Source organism: Mustela putorius, unplaced genomic scaffold (genome assembly GCF_011764305.1).
Source record: "Mustela putorius furo isolate JIRA1106 unplaced genomic scaffold, ASM1176430v1.1 tig00000813_pilon_pilon_pilon, whole genome shotgun sequence".
NCBI classification, from domain to species: domain Eukaryota; kingdom Metazoa; phylum Chordata; class Mammalia; order Carnivora; family Mustelidae; genus Mustela; species Mustela putorius.
In genome coordinates this window covers 1199958-1214428 of record NW_025421485.1, presented here as the reverse complement: position 1 = coordinate 1214428, position 14471 = coordinate 1199958, and the positions used below count along the sequence as shown (strand labels likewise).

Genomic DNA, 14471 nt, shown 5'->3' with positions numbered 1-14471 from the left:
GATGCTCCTTCAGCCCAAAGGTACTCCCTAGGGTTCTCTTTACCCCCTTATAGTAAATCTCACTAGAAAAATAAGGCTCCATATTAAAACTTTCCCTGTTCAAATTACTGGGTGGCTTCTAGCTCCTGAGCGGACCCTGAATGATGTAGGCGAAGAAAAGTAACTGAGCTAGAGGAAAAGAAAGGGTTAGGCAAAGTAGTTAACTGGTACTTAACTACCAGTAAAACCAGGCAGTTAACTCGTTTATCAGTGACTATCTGTTCCCCCATCTTCAGCACGAAGTCCAGCTGCAAGGCCAATACAACGAGATAAAAGAGAACTTCTCCACACTGAATAAAACACGCTTCAGCTACAGAAATGTCAGCAACATAAAATGCTCCAATATGAAGCCCCAGCATTCCCCCCCTCCAAAAAAAGCCATGCATTTGAATTATACCATGTTACCAAAACATTTAAACATACCAGGTAATTCTGGATCGAAGCGATGTTGACTGCGGACTTCCTCCACTGCCTCTGATAGACTAGATCCGTATCCAGGCCGTAGGTCTGGGCCAGACACAAGGCTTCCTCATACTCTTCACTTTCAATCTTGGAATAAGGAAATGGGAATAGGAAGGTTACATTACTGACTAGTCCACAGTGTCGCCATGATGAGGTCACGGATGAGGAAAATCCCCTCACCTCTGCAGCATGTGACCCACTGATAACTAGTCTCATGAGCCCTGGGGGGGTGGGTACCAGAAGCCCACCAACCTGCTGAGCGGCACACAGAGCACGTATTTCTCTCCACACTCAACAGAAAGCTGAGAGACAGCTGAAGTGCCCACATGTATAGAGTAAAACGACAGGAAAGGACAGCCAACAGCCTGACTCCTAGTCCAGGGCCCACCCAGGACACTGCAGGAACAACAGACATAACTGGAATGCTCAGTGTGGATTCAGTCTGCTTCCCAAGCAAACCCCTGACTGGAGAGCAAGCCTGCGCTTCTTCCCCCACCATCTGCAGTCGGAGCAGACAGCGGCACTTACCAAGGGTAAGGGTTAAGGTTAGGGTTAGGGTTAGACACCTGGCTAAGCCACAAGTGGACAGTCTAAGTGGATTCATCCTTCAATCACTGTTTTCATTTAGATTCCTCAGGCCCAAAGCCAGCACTATTTTCAAAGCTCTACCCTACTGGTATTTCTAACACATCAATGTTAGGACAATCCCTCTTGGAAGTTCTGTTTTAAAAAATTGGGGTTTTTTCCAAAAAAAGAAAAACAATTAGGTTTTTCTCACTGAAATAAAATCTGGAGGCTTGTGAGAACTTTGATAGTGACAGCATGTTCCCTCACCTTTCTCTGATAGAGCTCCTCTGGGGTCGTGGAGCGTAAACTCACGAGGCGGTAGTTTTTGGTGATAGTTCGCGGGCGTTTCCGCGGAGGTGCGAATCGCTCCATTTCGGTCACCAGATACAGGCCCTGTTTGATGTAGCCAAAGTAGCGAGCCTTGGCAGAAACTTCCTGATCAGAATCAGAATCCTCCTCCCCTTCATCTTCATCTCCAGCCCTGGTCTCCAAACGAGATCGTTTGGGGGCAAGTTTAATCTCACACTAAATTGAAAAAGGAGATGTGAAATCAGTAAATAAGTACTGAGGAACTCAAGACAAGCTCTAGAGTCCATGAGAAAAATATTTTTAATTCTATTCCAGTTCCATGAGCCACATGGTGAAGACAAAGAACAGACTTCAGAGGAACCCAACAACAAACAGTATACCCATCAACAGTTCCAGAAATATCCATTGCATTATTGGCTCCAAATCTCCACAACTAAACCCTGTTTTCATAATGGCTCATTAATATAATCTCCCAAATATAGGTCTGGCAATTATTTTAGGAAAATAAAAAGAATGCTAATTCCTTCACTTTTGACATTTTTGTACCTGCTGTAGAGAAACGGGATTTTTTCATCTATTTAGAAAACGAACATGAAGGTATTTATTTGCTTTACTGAGAATGGCTCTCCTGCCCTCCTTCCCTTTTTTAAAAAAAATGTCTAACAGCTTCACAAACTTCTGAGTCTGAAAGCCTGACTGTTAAAGATAACTTTCATTCCCAGACTTAATAGAGCTGCCTTCAATTTTAAGCCATGGCTCTCTTTAAATAACATCTGTAGACTCAGTAACAAACTTTGAGGTAAAAAAATACTTGTGAATCTGCACTGATGTGAAAACTATTAAAGGTCCTTAACCTTGAAAGGCTTAGAATAAGAATCTTTAATGACCAAAACATAACTTTAAATTAATAGCTTCTATTTTCCAGTCTTTTGACATTAGACAAACAAGTTTTCTTGACTAAAAAGAACCAGAATTTTTAAGTTCCCAAACTTCATGGAAAGAGTTTGTTAAAGACCATATTTAAATAGAAATACCTTTTACATTTTAAGATGTCTAATCTAAGAAAAAGGAGGAAAGAAAAAAAAAAACTATCATGCCAGTGAAGAAAAAATGCTTTACGAAGAACAAAATGACTCCATTTTCTTCAGTCTTCTACAATGCAAGGTTTTTAATCGAAACAATACATCTTTATTATACTGCACTCAATCTCTGATTCCAATCACAGACTTTTGTTTTTAGGACAAGATAAGATAATGGGATTGCTAAAATTTAAAAATCAAATGGTTAGCCATACTTCGATAAAGATAAATGGACAGCCATCACTAAAAAAAATTAGATTTACATTAAAATCAGGTGTTCCAATTTTTGGTGAAGTACATGCTTATTTTCCAACACACCAGCTTCTCTGAAAGGGAAAGCATTACCTCCAAACTTAAAAATCCTCCATCATGGGTAGCAGTGACTTGAGGTGATGGTTCGAACCACTCACAGGATTTTCCCAGTAAATTCTTCAAAGTTTTCACTGATGAAACAGTCAAAGCACCAGAGCAACGAGCCAGAGTCACTGCATTGGCTGCCCACCAATTTACATCTATCAGAGGGTAAAAGGACTCTTTATCTAATGGAGGGAAAAAAAAAATCGATACAAGTCCATCCGTTGACGTGGCTTAAATACAACACATTTAGTCCAAAGATCAATTTAAAAACTGTATTTGGGCCCTAAACATGTTAAGTAAGAAAAAATAAATTGTTAAGTCATCACTCAAATTTTTACAAAATGGTAATTTATTTAATAAACATCTAAGTGCCAACAATTTACCAAAGTCCAAAATTCTAAGGATTCAAGAGTAAGTGTTCTTAGGTCTTTCCACTTAAAAAATGAAGAATGTAGGGACAATATCAGCATTTTCAACAGAGTAAGCTGAAAGTTTGGTACAAAGTATACATATCATTAGGTATATCAAAGTATACATATCATAAGATTGATACAAAGTATATATATCATCAGGTTTAAAAAAGGTTTTAGAAAATGTTCATATATCCTTTTTCAGACAAGCAATATGAGAGAATTATACTCTTAATAAAAATTTAAGAAAGACATATAACAGTTTTCAAAGCTGATTTCCTCTTAAACTTGGGAAGGAGCTCAGAATCACCACCTCAAAAATATGCCATTTTGACATAAATATTTTAAGAAATTTGAGAAACCAAAAGTTCTTTTTCTTTGTCTTGTCACTTCTCTTAATAATTTTATTGTTCCTTTGCCAATATTCTCTATAAATAAGACCAATTTCCAAAGAACCCTTGGAGTTAACTCATTTCTGGGTATTCCCACGTGTAAGCTCAAGGTACACGCTAGAAACATCTGTTTGTTTTTTTCCTGTTAACCTGTCTTGTGTCAATCTAATTTTAGGGCCTCAGCCAGAGAACCTTGGAGAGTAAAAAGAAAAAGATTTTTTTTGTCTCCTACATATATCGTCCAAAGAGTACTTCTACTATACAACTGTAGTCTCTTAAGGTTTTAATTATCATACTTCATACAACTCACCTTTGATTTTTTTCCTCTTCTCAACAGAGAGTCTCCAATCAGGATTAAGGTCATCATAACCTGGCTAAATATGAAAAATATGCATAAGACTTCTTGAGTCAACAATGTAAGAAAATCAAGAGAACATCAAGAACTGTGGATTTTCCGAAGTAACAAAATATGGAAATGATGCTTTCCTTCGATCTCTTAATTATACCTAGCTGAAATCTATTCCTCTCGATAATCTTGTTCTTACACTTCAAATGAGCGCATGCAACTACTGTGACTCAATTTAATGAAGAAAATAGCATGCATAAGAACAGTAAGATAGCAAGTATGCAATTAATACAAATGAGAGCAAGATACATGAACAGTTCGCACCCACTCTCTCTCTTTCTCTCTCTCTCTCTCTCCCTCTCACACACACACACACACACACATTTACATTTTGGGAGGAGAACAACTCTGCTGTTGTAAATAATGTCGGCCTGGATGCAAGTCCTACTCCCACAACTTGTAAGGTGAGCAACCTCTTCAGGCCTCGGGCTCCCCAGCTCTGACAGGACTCTGCAACCCCCCGTTACCTGCTGTTCTGACTTCCCAGGACTAGGCATTTACTAAGTAAAAAAATATAGCCATGCAATCCTCAAACCTGATCTATTCATATTCTAATTTCATGGAACATAATAGTGTGCCCACCTTCTAGAATCTCAAATATCATAAAACAATTGAGACTAAGACACTGCCGGACATCCTCTTGGCTCATTCATTATTACATTTTCAGAATTTTAACAGTATGGGAAAAGGCCAGCAAAAATCATTTGTCTATTTATCTAAAATCGTAAGCCTAAAAAAAAAAAAATGCTATATTTCATCAAAATATGCTTTTTCATCTAATGTAACAGAACAAGCATATATGTCTTATTAACAGTTTCTCAGTGGCTAACCCTTTAGAGCATGAAAATTAATACTTCCTTCCATGGCGTAAGAGAACTTCCTGATCTCCACTATGATAAATCACTCAGAGCAGCCCAAGAACAGAAGACATAATTCTTTAAACTTTACCCAAAAAGTTACCATAAAAGACAATAAATAGATTGTCCTGGTTTACTTTATCAAAAAAAAAAAAAGATAATTAGCTTTCCAAGACTTAGAATACCAGAAGGTATATATGTGAAAATAACCAACTAACTGAACTTATTTGATCGTTCATAGTGCACTTCAGCCATTTTCAGTCCCCCTGAAACCAATATGGCTCCATGCAGATGGCTTCAATAACGGGTGTGTCTTGTGCTTTCAATTTCTAACCAGAAGGTGAGATTTGTTCTTCTGCATCCACAGCTTTGTCAGTCGTCCTCATATTCCCAGACCCATCATGGTGCTCACGTGTCAGAATAGCTAAATGCTGAATTAGGGAATGGATTAATCTCTTAAATCCCTACACTCCAATTAGAATGCCTAAGGTATAGGAAAATGAGTTGACATAGTACTAGTATTCCTACACCCTCTAAGAAGTGTGGTTTCTTTTGCTCCTTAGTCAAAGCAGACGGTGCCCTTACACTGTGAGAGGGGGAAAAGAAACCAGATATCGTAGGCCCCACAACTCAAGCAGGCAGAGAGCTAAGAAACAGATAAAATTTACTACAACCCAAATTCAAATTTGGTAACTACCCAAAAAGAGGTATGGATAAAAGCACCAAGGGTATCAAAGGATGAAGAGACCATTTTGCATACAGGCTTGAGAGAGAGGGAGGGGGTTAAAGAGGCACAAAGAAAGTGCTACACTTGGTGCTCTAAGACTGGATAAAATCTGGACACAGAACATGGGTGGAGGAAGACATTCTAGTCAGAGAATATAACATTAACAAAAGTTCAAAAAAGGTTAAAAATGACTAAATTTATTCAGGAAAAAGAAAGTAGGTCAGAAGGCGCCTGGGTGGCTCGGTCGGTTGAACATTTGGCTATTGGTATGTTCACCATGACGTCACTTCCTTTCAGGTTCCAACACTTCCATCTACCCAAAATAAAACCACAAACCCAGCAGACAGTTATTTCCCACTCCATCTCCCCTCAGCCACTCCCAGTGTGCTTTCTGCCTCAGATGGATTTACCTGTTCTGGATGTTTCATATAAATGAATTCACAGACCATGTAACCTCTTGTGTCTGGCTTCCTTAAAGTCATGTAACATTCTCAAGGTACAGCCACATTATAACATGTATCAGTACTTCACTCATTTTTATGGCTGAATACTATTAATATTCTGTCATAGGTGTTAACCACAATTGATTTCTCCAGCCTTCCATTAATGGGCATTTGGGTTTTTTCCACTTGTGGCTATTGTGAACAGTACTGCTCAAATACCTATATCAATGTATTTGTTTGAGCACCTGTTTTAAATTCTTCTGGATATATACCTAACTATCTACATGCTATCACCTTTGCAGTACACCTAGAATTCACTCTAGATATGTGAACTAAATGTTTAACCTCACAGTAGGTGTGAGTCTGATGAAATTATCTGCACAGTTTATTTAAGAAAGAAGCTCAAGCAAAAGTCCAAACTTCACTCTGCTTCAGGCTATGAAAGCCTGAATGAAAGAAAATTTAAGAAAGCAAAGAAAAATACTAATTTGAAGGGATAGATAAACCTTAGGTTCACTAAAACATTATTTGTAATAGCCAAGATAGGGAAGCCACCCAGTGTCCATTGATAAAGGAGATAAAAAAGAGGCGGTATATACATACAACGGAGTATTACTCAGCCATTCGAAAGAGTGAGATTTTGCCATTTGCGTGGCAGCATGCATGGACCTTGAGGATATTATGCTACGTGGAGTCAGTCAGACAAAGAAAGACAAATACTATACGGTTTCATTTATATATGGGATCTAAATCACAAAACAAAGGAAGAAAATATAAACTGACTCATAAGTACAGAAACCAAATAGGTAATTGTGGGAGTGGGGGGAGATGGGCAAAAGTAGGTAAAGGGGATTAAGAGGTACCTCACCGCCCCCCAAAAATGCTGATGTTTCCACTGCTTCCCCCAGACTTAGACTTAGCAACCTTCATCCCTAAGAACTCTGTCAGTGAGGGGACCCGTGATCTGGCCGTGCTTTAGGACATCTGATGAACACTCCGTAGGCTAGTGCTTTGAAAGCAGAGTCACCAAGAACCCAGGACTTCCATGAAAGCACGCCAGGGGTACTCACAGCTGGGACCATGCTGACATATGTGGAGAAGTAACCTTCATGTCACTCTGCTTAGTAGGACATGCCACGCCAGGGGTACTCACAGCTGGGACCATGTTGACATATGTGGAGAAGTAACCTTCATGTCACTCTGCTTAGTAGAACGTGCCACGCCAGGGGTACTCACAGCTGGGACCATGTTGACATATGTGGAGAAGTAACCTTCATGTCACTCTGCTTAGTAGGACGTGCCACCCCGTGTCTGAAAACAGCCCGAGGTGCCGCCACTTCCGGTACAGCAGCAGCCTAGAGGAGAATGTCCTAAGAGTGCACTTACAGATTTTGTACAGAAAATCTGTACCTCATGGCTATGGCAACATTTTCTTTAGATTTAGGAATTTTATTTGCTGATTCGTTTTAATGGCTGGAAGCAACACATAACGAAGGCCCTGCCTCCAGAGCATAAAATCAACCTGTCAAATGTTTTTGTTTTTTGTTTTTTTCATTCCACAAACACTTATTAGTACTTAATATGCCAAGCTCTATGTTAGACCCCATGGAAGAAATGTATATTCTGCGTCTATCCTCCAGAAGCTCACAGTTGAATGAAGCTGTGAAAACAGCTGTGGCTTAAATCAAGATTAATCACATTAACTGTCATCTTCCCACTTATTCTTCATTGATTGATCCATTTAACAAAGTTGCTCAATACCAACTAGTGTGTCAAAGAGCAAATAAAATTGTAGGAGATGTGAAACTTATCTGTTCCATTTCATCTAAGAAATACAAATAGAAAAATAATAAAACTTCAGACAAAAATTAAGGTCAAAAATGAGATGGAAATATATAAACATAACATATGGGAAATGTTTGAAATGAAAATCACTTTGGCAATTTTACTATATTCCAGACATGAACAAAACTTAATACTCACAGATTTCTTGCCAGATGGATTTTCATATTGACAATGAAAGCTGAAGTATTTAATCAACTCAAAACTGGAAAGAAGTAAATCAGAATAGGCACTTCCACAACTATCTTTAATCATTAGATTTTAAAAAGAAAATACTCAATCACACAAGGCATAGTATGAAAAACTAATAAAGTGACAAATTACACGAAGCCAGCCCCAGATGAGCTGCATTCACAGTTTGGTAGAAGAGGCCAAGGTTGTAGAGGCAATATAACTCTAGTTTCTTCTCTGGCCATGTTTTAGCCAAAATGAGAAGATGACTACACACTCTATATTACCATGTAATCGATGTCAAACTCATCGGCTCGGCTATTCATTTCCTAGAAGAGCCACGTGGAGAGGCAGAGCCCTGTCCTACCTGGCTGACCCAAGGTCCCTTGACTATTGCTGGACTGAGAAAGAAGCACTTTTGGAAGTTTCTCAGCCAGTGATGAGTACACAAAATGACCCCAATATATTTGGTAAATGACTTATTTATAGTTTCACGTTTCCGGGGTCTCAGCACAAATTAACGACCCAACTCCAGTGATGTCATTCACATAACCTGCAAGGACTCTCTCTCTTATTTCCCATTAATATCATCGCTAGTGTCTAACTGGCCCAGATGAAAATCGGCACCTCTCAACATAAGGGCTACAGAAGATCTTCTGAAAGAAAGTCTTAACCTATGAGGGCAGAGAACCCCAGTCCAACTGGAATCTTGATTCTAACGTGCAGTGATACAAGTTTACTTCCTTTAGCACCAGTTCCATCCATTAAAATACGAAAACGCTTATCACTTAACTAGGACTGTAGTGAAGCAACTGAAATAGGTGACAGTCGCTCGGGGTGGGCAGCCAAGCCTTACTATACAAACGCTACTTACTCCCAAAGGTCCTTCCCCCACCCTGACTCTACCGACTGGATTGCGTGTCCTTCCTCTGAGCTTATCTTCTCATAATATTAACATATTCCTTTATTGATTTGTTTATAATTTCCCTTGCAAGACTGTGAACACCTTAAGGGCAAGCACTGGGACTCAATGCATTTTCTACTCTGAAACTTGGTAAGGAGTAACTAGTTGAACTCTATTATTTTATGATGATTAATATGAATATAGTTAAGAGCTCGCTCTTTACAGAACTGCTACACATAAGCTTTATAACACTTACCATAGCACACTAGATTTCAATGACTCCCTTCATATAGCAATATCCAAATCCAAAACAGCCAATCCAAGGGGACGAACTCCCAGGATACAGTTGAAGGACTCAAGCAAAGTAGAACAAAGAGTTACCACCCTCACAATCTCCCAGCACATCCTAAGTACTGTATATATCTCTTGTGAACCTAAGGGTTTACCAGTAAGAAACTATGTCAATTATTTACTCTAGCTCTTGGTGGTACACCCCAACTAGGGCTCAAGAGTTCAACCCATTGGAGAAGACTGAAGAAATCTGTGTTATATTCACTGAGAAAAATGATTTATCTCTATTCTTTTAAAGATCAAATAAATAAAGCCTAATAAAAAAACCTAATAAATGTGTTTTTTCCACCTTTTTAAAAATGTATTTACTTCCCCACAGTGTCATGGAAAGAGCATGTACATCAGAGTCTGAGAAAGATGAAACCAAATCTCAACTCTACTGCTTACTTGCTAAGTAACCCTGGGACAAAATAAGTGCTCAATAAATAATAATTGAGGTTATTATTACCGCAAATTTTGCAACAGCTATAAGAATACTGTCTATATAAATTGCAATCTTATTGAGCTACATAAGCCTGAAATGAGTGTATCAAAAGAAACCAGAGTGCTCTTTCTGTGAAAATGATGAAGCCTCATAGGAGTTTATCACGGAATAAAGGTTCAGAAAGAATAGTAGAAAGGATCGGACAACAGCAGGGAGCAGGGAGAGGGAAGTTCAGGGAGCAAGTGTGAAGGAGCATAATGACCAGATGAGAAGAGACAACAGGTAAAAAATCAGTCTGCATTTTGACCACAATCTTAGAATTTTAAAGAAAAGATTAGATGAAATTCAGTTTTTCTATGCTTTCAATTTTGGACAAAATTTCTTTTCAGACTAAAATGAGCAGGGATCTTGGAGCACAAAATCTATTCTATTCTATTCAGCGACAGTCTTTCCATGTGCTGAGCTACAGCAAGAAAACAGAGGGGTAGGCAGCCACCAGCCCAGGATGGGATGAAATGTGGAATGAGGTCGTGTGCTTAGCGCCCGTAGAAATAGCAATAAAGGTAGGATTAGGTTCAGGAATTCTCACTAAGCCACTGTTCCCTCAGCAAAGGAATCTACCACCTGCAAAATGTCCATGGTAATGGCAACAGGGTCCCTGATTTTCAGTTTTGTGAGCCCTTAAACCTGTTTTTTTCTCTAGTTTTCTTGGGCATTCAAGGGAATTTATAGCAACCCAATCTGAAAAGACGGATCTATCACCCTAAACATTGGTCAGGTTGTAATTATAGATATAACTAGCTTGAGAACCAAGTTGCATCAAGAGATGGTCTCTGCAGAATGTTTGGGGGTGCTAAACCAGAGCTAGAAGGGGCAAGATGGAAGCTCACTGCAGGACAACAGAATGACCCCTCCACAGCAATTCCTGACACATCGCCCTTCTAAACTCTCAAGGCAGAGTTCAAAAGAAGACCAACTTCTGGCACGAACTCATCTCTTCCCACCATAAACCTCTTTCTCCCTTCTTTCCTCCCTTTCTTTTTCACTCTCACACTCTCTCGCTCATTTAATTGCTTATTTTAGTGTGGTGGGAGGGAGCTGAGGGAGAGGGAGAAAGAGTCACAGGCAGACTCCAACTGGCAAAGCCAGATTTGGGGTTCGATCTCATGACCCTGAGATCATGACCTGAGTCGAAATCAAGACTTGGAAGCTTAACTGACTGAGCCATCCAGACGCTCCTCTCGTCACATTTTCTGGTGGCATTTTCCAAACTACTGAGATATTTACATTTAGTTATTCAAGATTTTTAAACAATTTTAACTCTTTTGACAGAATCATTATAAAAATCTAATGAATAACATTAATGAACTAGAGTAATTAATTATACTGATATTGATTGGCAACTAATGTTAAAATGACATCTAACCAGTTAAAAAGTTGGATATATGCCAATAAGGACTATAATAAATACACTTTGTCCTTTCAGGTAAAGAGCAATACCCAGAATTTCAGTAAACGAAAGAGCGTATTAATGAATTTTGTCTAGACAGACTTTGCACTACACACATAGGCCATTCTGAATACTAACAAAATGAAATACTAAGTGTGCCTTGAACTTCACCAGTATTTCTATTAAGTGAATGAAATAATTCAAGAAAATAAGTAAATTCAAAAAAAAAATCACCCAAATGTAAAATTTCACACATATAATAGAACAGGGTATTCCCAAATGACAAATTTGTCACCATACATCAATGACCATGACAAACACACAGTACTTTTTGGATCAATAATCCAGTGTGTGTAGCTGTATCTGTTATACAAATGGTTTTACAGTTGATCCACTCTACTTCTAGGAGGAAGATCTAAATCAAGCTAGCTATTTATTCTGCAGAGAGAGAGAGAATGTTCCTTGTATTGAGCTGCTGCGGTTGAAGACTGAGGAGCGCCTCTTCTGTTTAGGACAAATCTAGATCCAGTGAGAGAATGCTGTAGACGTGTGGAGACCAAATTTCATTCAAGGTAAGTGGGAACTAGAGGGAAAAAAATCTCCCCAAACTTGTGGATAAAAACAAAAAAGCTGAAGAAGAGTGAAAACAAATATAAGTCTATGAAAAGTATAAGAAAATGTAGAGACAAGTTTCTCTTTCCCTCTGCTATTCTGGGAATAACAAAACACTCTTTGCTTTTGAAAATTCTTTTAATAGCTCCGTTTAACGGATGAAATGACATTAAAAAGAACTCTGAAAAAAGACATCAATCCATTCAGACCATTTGGGGCATAGGCTCCAATCCTGGAATCATGAAAACAGCCACCGAAGCTGGTGACAAGATATTCTTACAGAAAAGGGTATGGGGAAATATAACCCTTAAGTGCTGAAATGCTAAACAGTCATCAGATGGGTAAAAGATCTAGAACATAAGTTGCATCTAACTGGGAAAGATTTTTCTTTAAAGCTTCACTCTAACACAATACATAGCATTTATGGGCAGTCCTTACTCGCCCATCAGGATTTTAGATTATAACATATTGAATCTGTTGTGAAATAACTGAACGAGTTCGTTCTTTAAATCTGTCATGGGCGCCTGGGTGGCTCAGTTGGTTAAGCAACTGCCTTCGGCTCAGGTCATGGTCCCAGAGCCCTGAGATCGAGTCCCACATCGGGCTCCCAGCTCCATGGGGAGTCTGCTTCTCCCTCTGACCTCCCCTCTCATGCTCTCTCTCTCACTCTGTCTCTCTCTCTCTCAAAATAAACAAATAAAAAATATTTTTTAAAAATCTGTCATTTCAAGACATTAAAAAATTAACAGACTCTGTCTTCACTATTTACCTTTTGAGTGAAGAGCCAAGCCTTAAGCCTTACGTAAGCCCAATATTACAGGAGCATTGCAACATGTGGGAAGAATTGGAATCCTTTTAGAATACTGACCCTCTGAAGCCTTCATGTTAGTTGACTGTTGCTAAAAAATTAGTATCTCCATTCTGTATTTTTATAATGAGAAAAAGAGAAAAAAAGGAGAGGTTGGTGGGCAGATTACACTCCATTTATAAAGTGTATTTCACTACAAATTAAAGTCAGTGCTTTATGCACAGCCGCTACTCTATTCTTAATTTATCCTACTATATTGGTAATATTCTATATAACTAAAGCTTTGGCATGATGAGAATAAATAATAGCTATGTGCTACAGTAAAATGTCAACCAAATGAAATTACCACTGTCAGTACTCACCCTTAAGCGAGAACCATTCTTAGAATAATAATAATCAGGAGACATACCTGCTCACTTTGATTCCATTCCCCCTGCTGCTTCAGAGACGGGACGGCCCAGATGCTTAGCTTCCCTGAGAAGTGAATGGCCGCAAGGAGGGTCCCGTCCGGAGAAAGGCTCAGCTTAAAGATCCCATCCTGTACAGTGATTATAGGACATTGATGTCAGATCAAGGAACTGGTAGCTGAACAGAAGTAACCTCCAGAATTTAGTAACACTCTCCAGGGGGTGCCATGTCATAAATGATCTCTCATAATTAAGGGTTTGAACAACTTCATAACACTATAATGTGCTCCAGCATAAAGAAACTCCTTCAGGAGTTTTTCTGTGATCTCTTTTACAATGTTATAATTTACATAGAGCTGAAAGCCCAAATATGTGCGCATTATACAAATACTCTCTTATATCACACATCAGTTACCATGAGTTCTCATTAACTTTTTAACGGGTTGATATCGGCCCGATTGTGAGTTTCCTGAATTGGGGGTCCACATTTTCACAAGATTCTGTATGTACACAATGTCTGGAATATTCTGTCGCAGAGACGCACAAATTCATGCTGTGTGGACAAAAGGAAAGGGAAAGGAGGAAGAGAGAGTTGGCAGAAAAGAGGGTCCGATGGTGATGGGAACAGAAGGAAAGGGGGAAAATGCATTCCTGAATCTGAGGAACACCAAGAGTGTTTATTTTCCAGATTTCCCGGTAAATCTGAGGAATGTAACTATTGCTACAGGAAAGAAAACTTTGTAGCACACACATTTCACAAGGCTAACCTCAGTGTGCACAGAGTCCTACTCCTGTCCCAACAATCTCTAGTCCTTTCCCAATCAGAATACTAGGTTGCTCAGTCACAAGAGAAACCACACAAGCAGAAAGGTCTCCTGCCTATTGCCTAGGCAGAATGAGAAGAATTGAAAACTAACTGGACATCTAGTGCCCTTCAAGCATTTATTAAAACCAGGGTTTAAGATAGTTGACCCACAAATAATAAAAACGGACCAAAACAACAGCGTTCAACCGTATTTGTCCTTAACATTTAGAAAATCTGGCAACATAAGGCCCACCACCATCAAATGGCAGTAGTCAGGTGGGATTGGGTGGCATGTGTACACTTAAAAGGGTCATAAGCTTTCTAGTTGGCCAAAGTCCCCACCGTTCTTGGTTATGGCCCCAAGATTAAGGCCAAGTATCAGCTATAGAAGTAAAAACTAAATGTGACTACACTAAAAAAAAAGAGAAAGTATGCCTGGCTCAATTCACTACATTATCCACCTGGTCTCCACAGACACAAGAGTTTAAGTCCTCAGGTCTACAATGGCTAAGATATATTAGCCATCAAAAACAAAAGAATGACTTCAGAAAGTGAGAAACTGCGAGATGAGTAGACAGATAAAAAGATGAGCATCCTCTAATCGCCTCACCGAGGACTGAGATCACTTTAACCGGGTATAACGCGGCTA

At 39.1% G+C, this 14471-nt stretch overlaps 1 protein-coding gene across 5 annotated transcripts in view; it reads right to left on the bottom strand.

Moving 5' to 3' along the window:
* The window catches only part of NBAS (NBAS subunit of NRZ tethering complex), a 316898-nt gene that overhangs the window by 233578 nt on the left and 68849 nt on the right, over nt 1-14471 (bottom strand). For 4 of the 5 annotated variants that reach the window (XR_006608058.1, XR_006608057.1, XM_004745820.3 and 1 more), the window contains exons 12-16: nt 13020-13148; nt 3926-3989; nt 2802-2995; nt 1336-1593; nt 463-588 (exon numbers count right to left, since the gene is read on the bottom strand). Coding sequence is in view for 3 of the 5 variants with exons in the window: in XM_004745820.3 (XP_004745877.1) it covers nt 463-588; nt 1336-1593; nt 2802-2995; nt 3926-3989; nt 13020-13148 (771 nt within the window). In the remaining 2 variants the exon portion in view is untranslated. Of the gene's footprint in view, nt 1-462; nt 589-1335; nt 1594-2801; nt 2996-3925; nt 3990-9221; nt 9459-13019; nt 13149-14471 lie in introns of those variants that run through there. The other variant, XM_013052933.2, reaches the window with a different exon arrangement.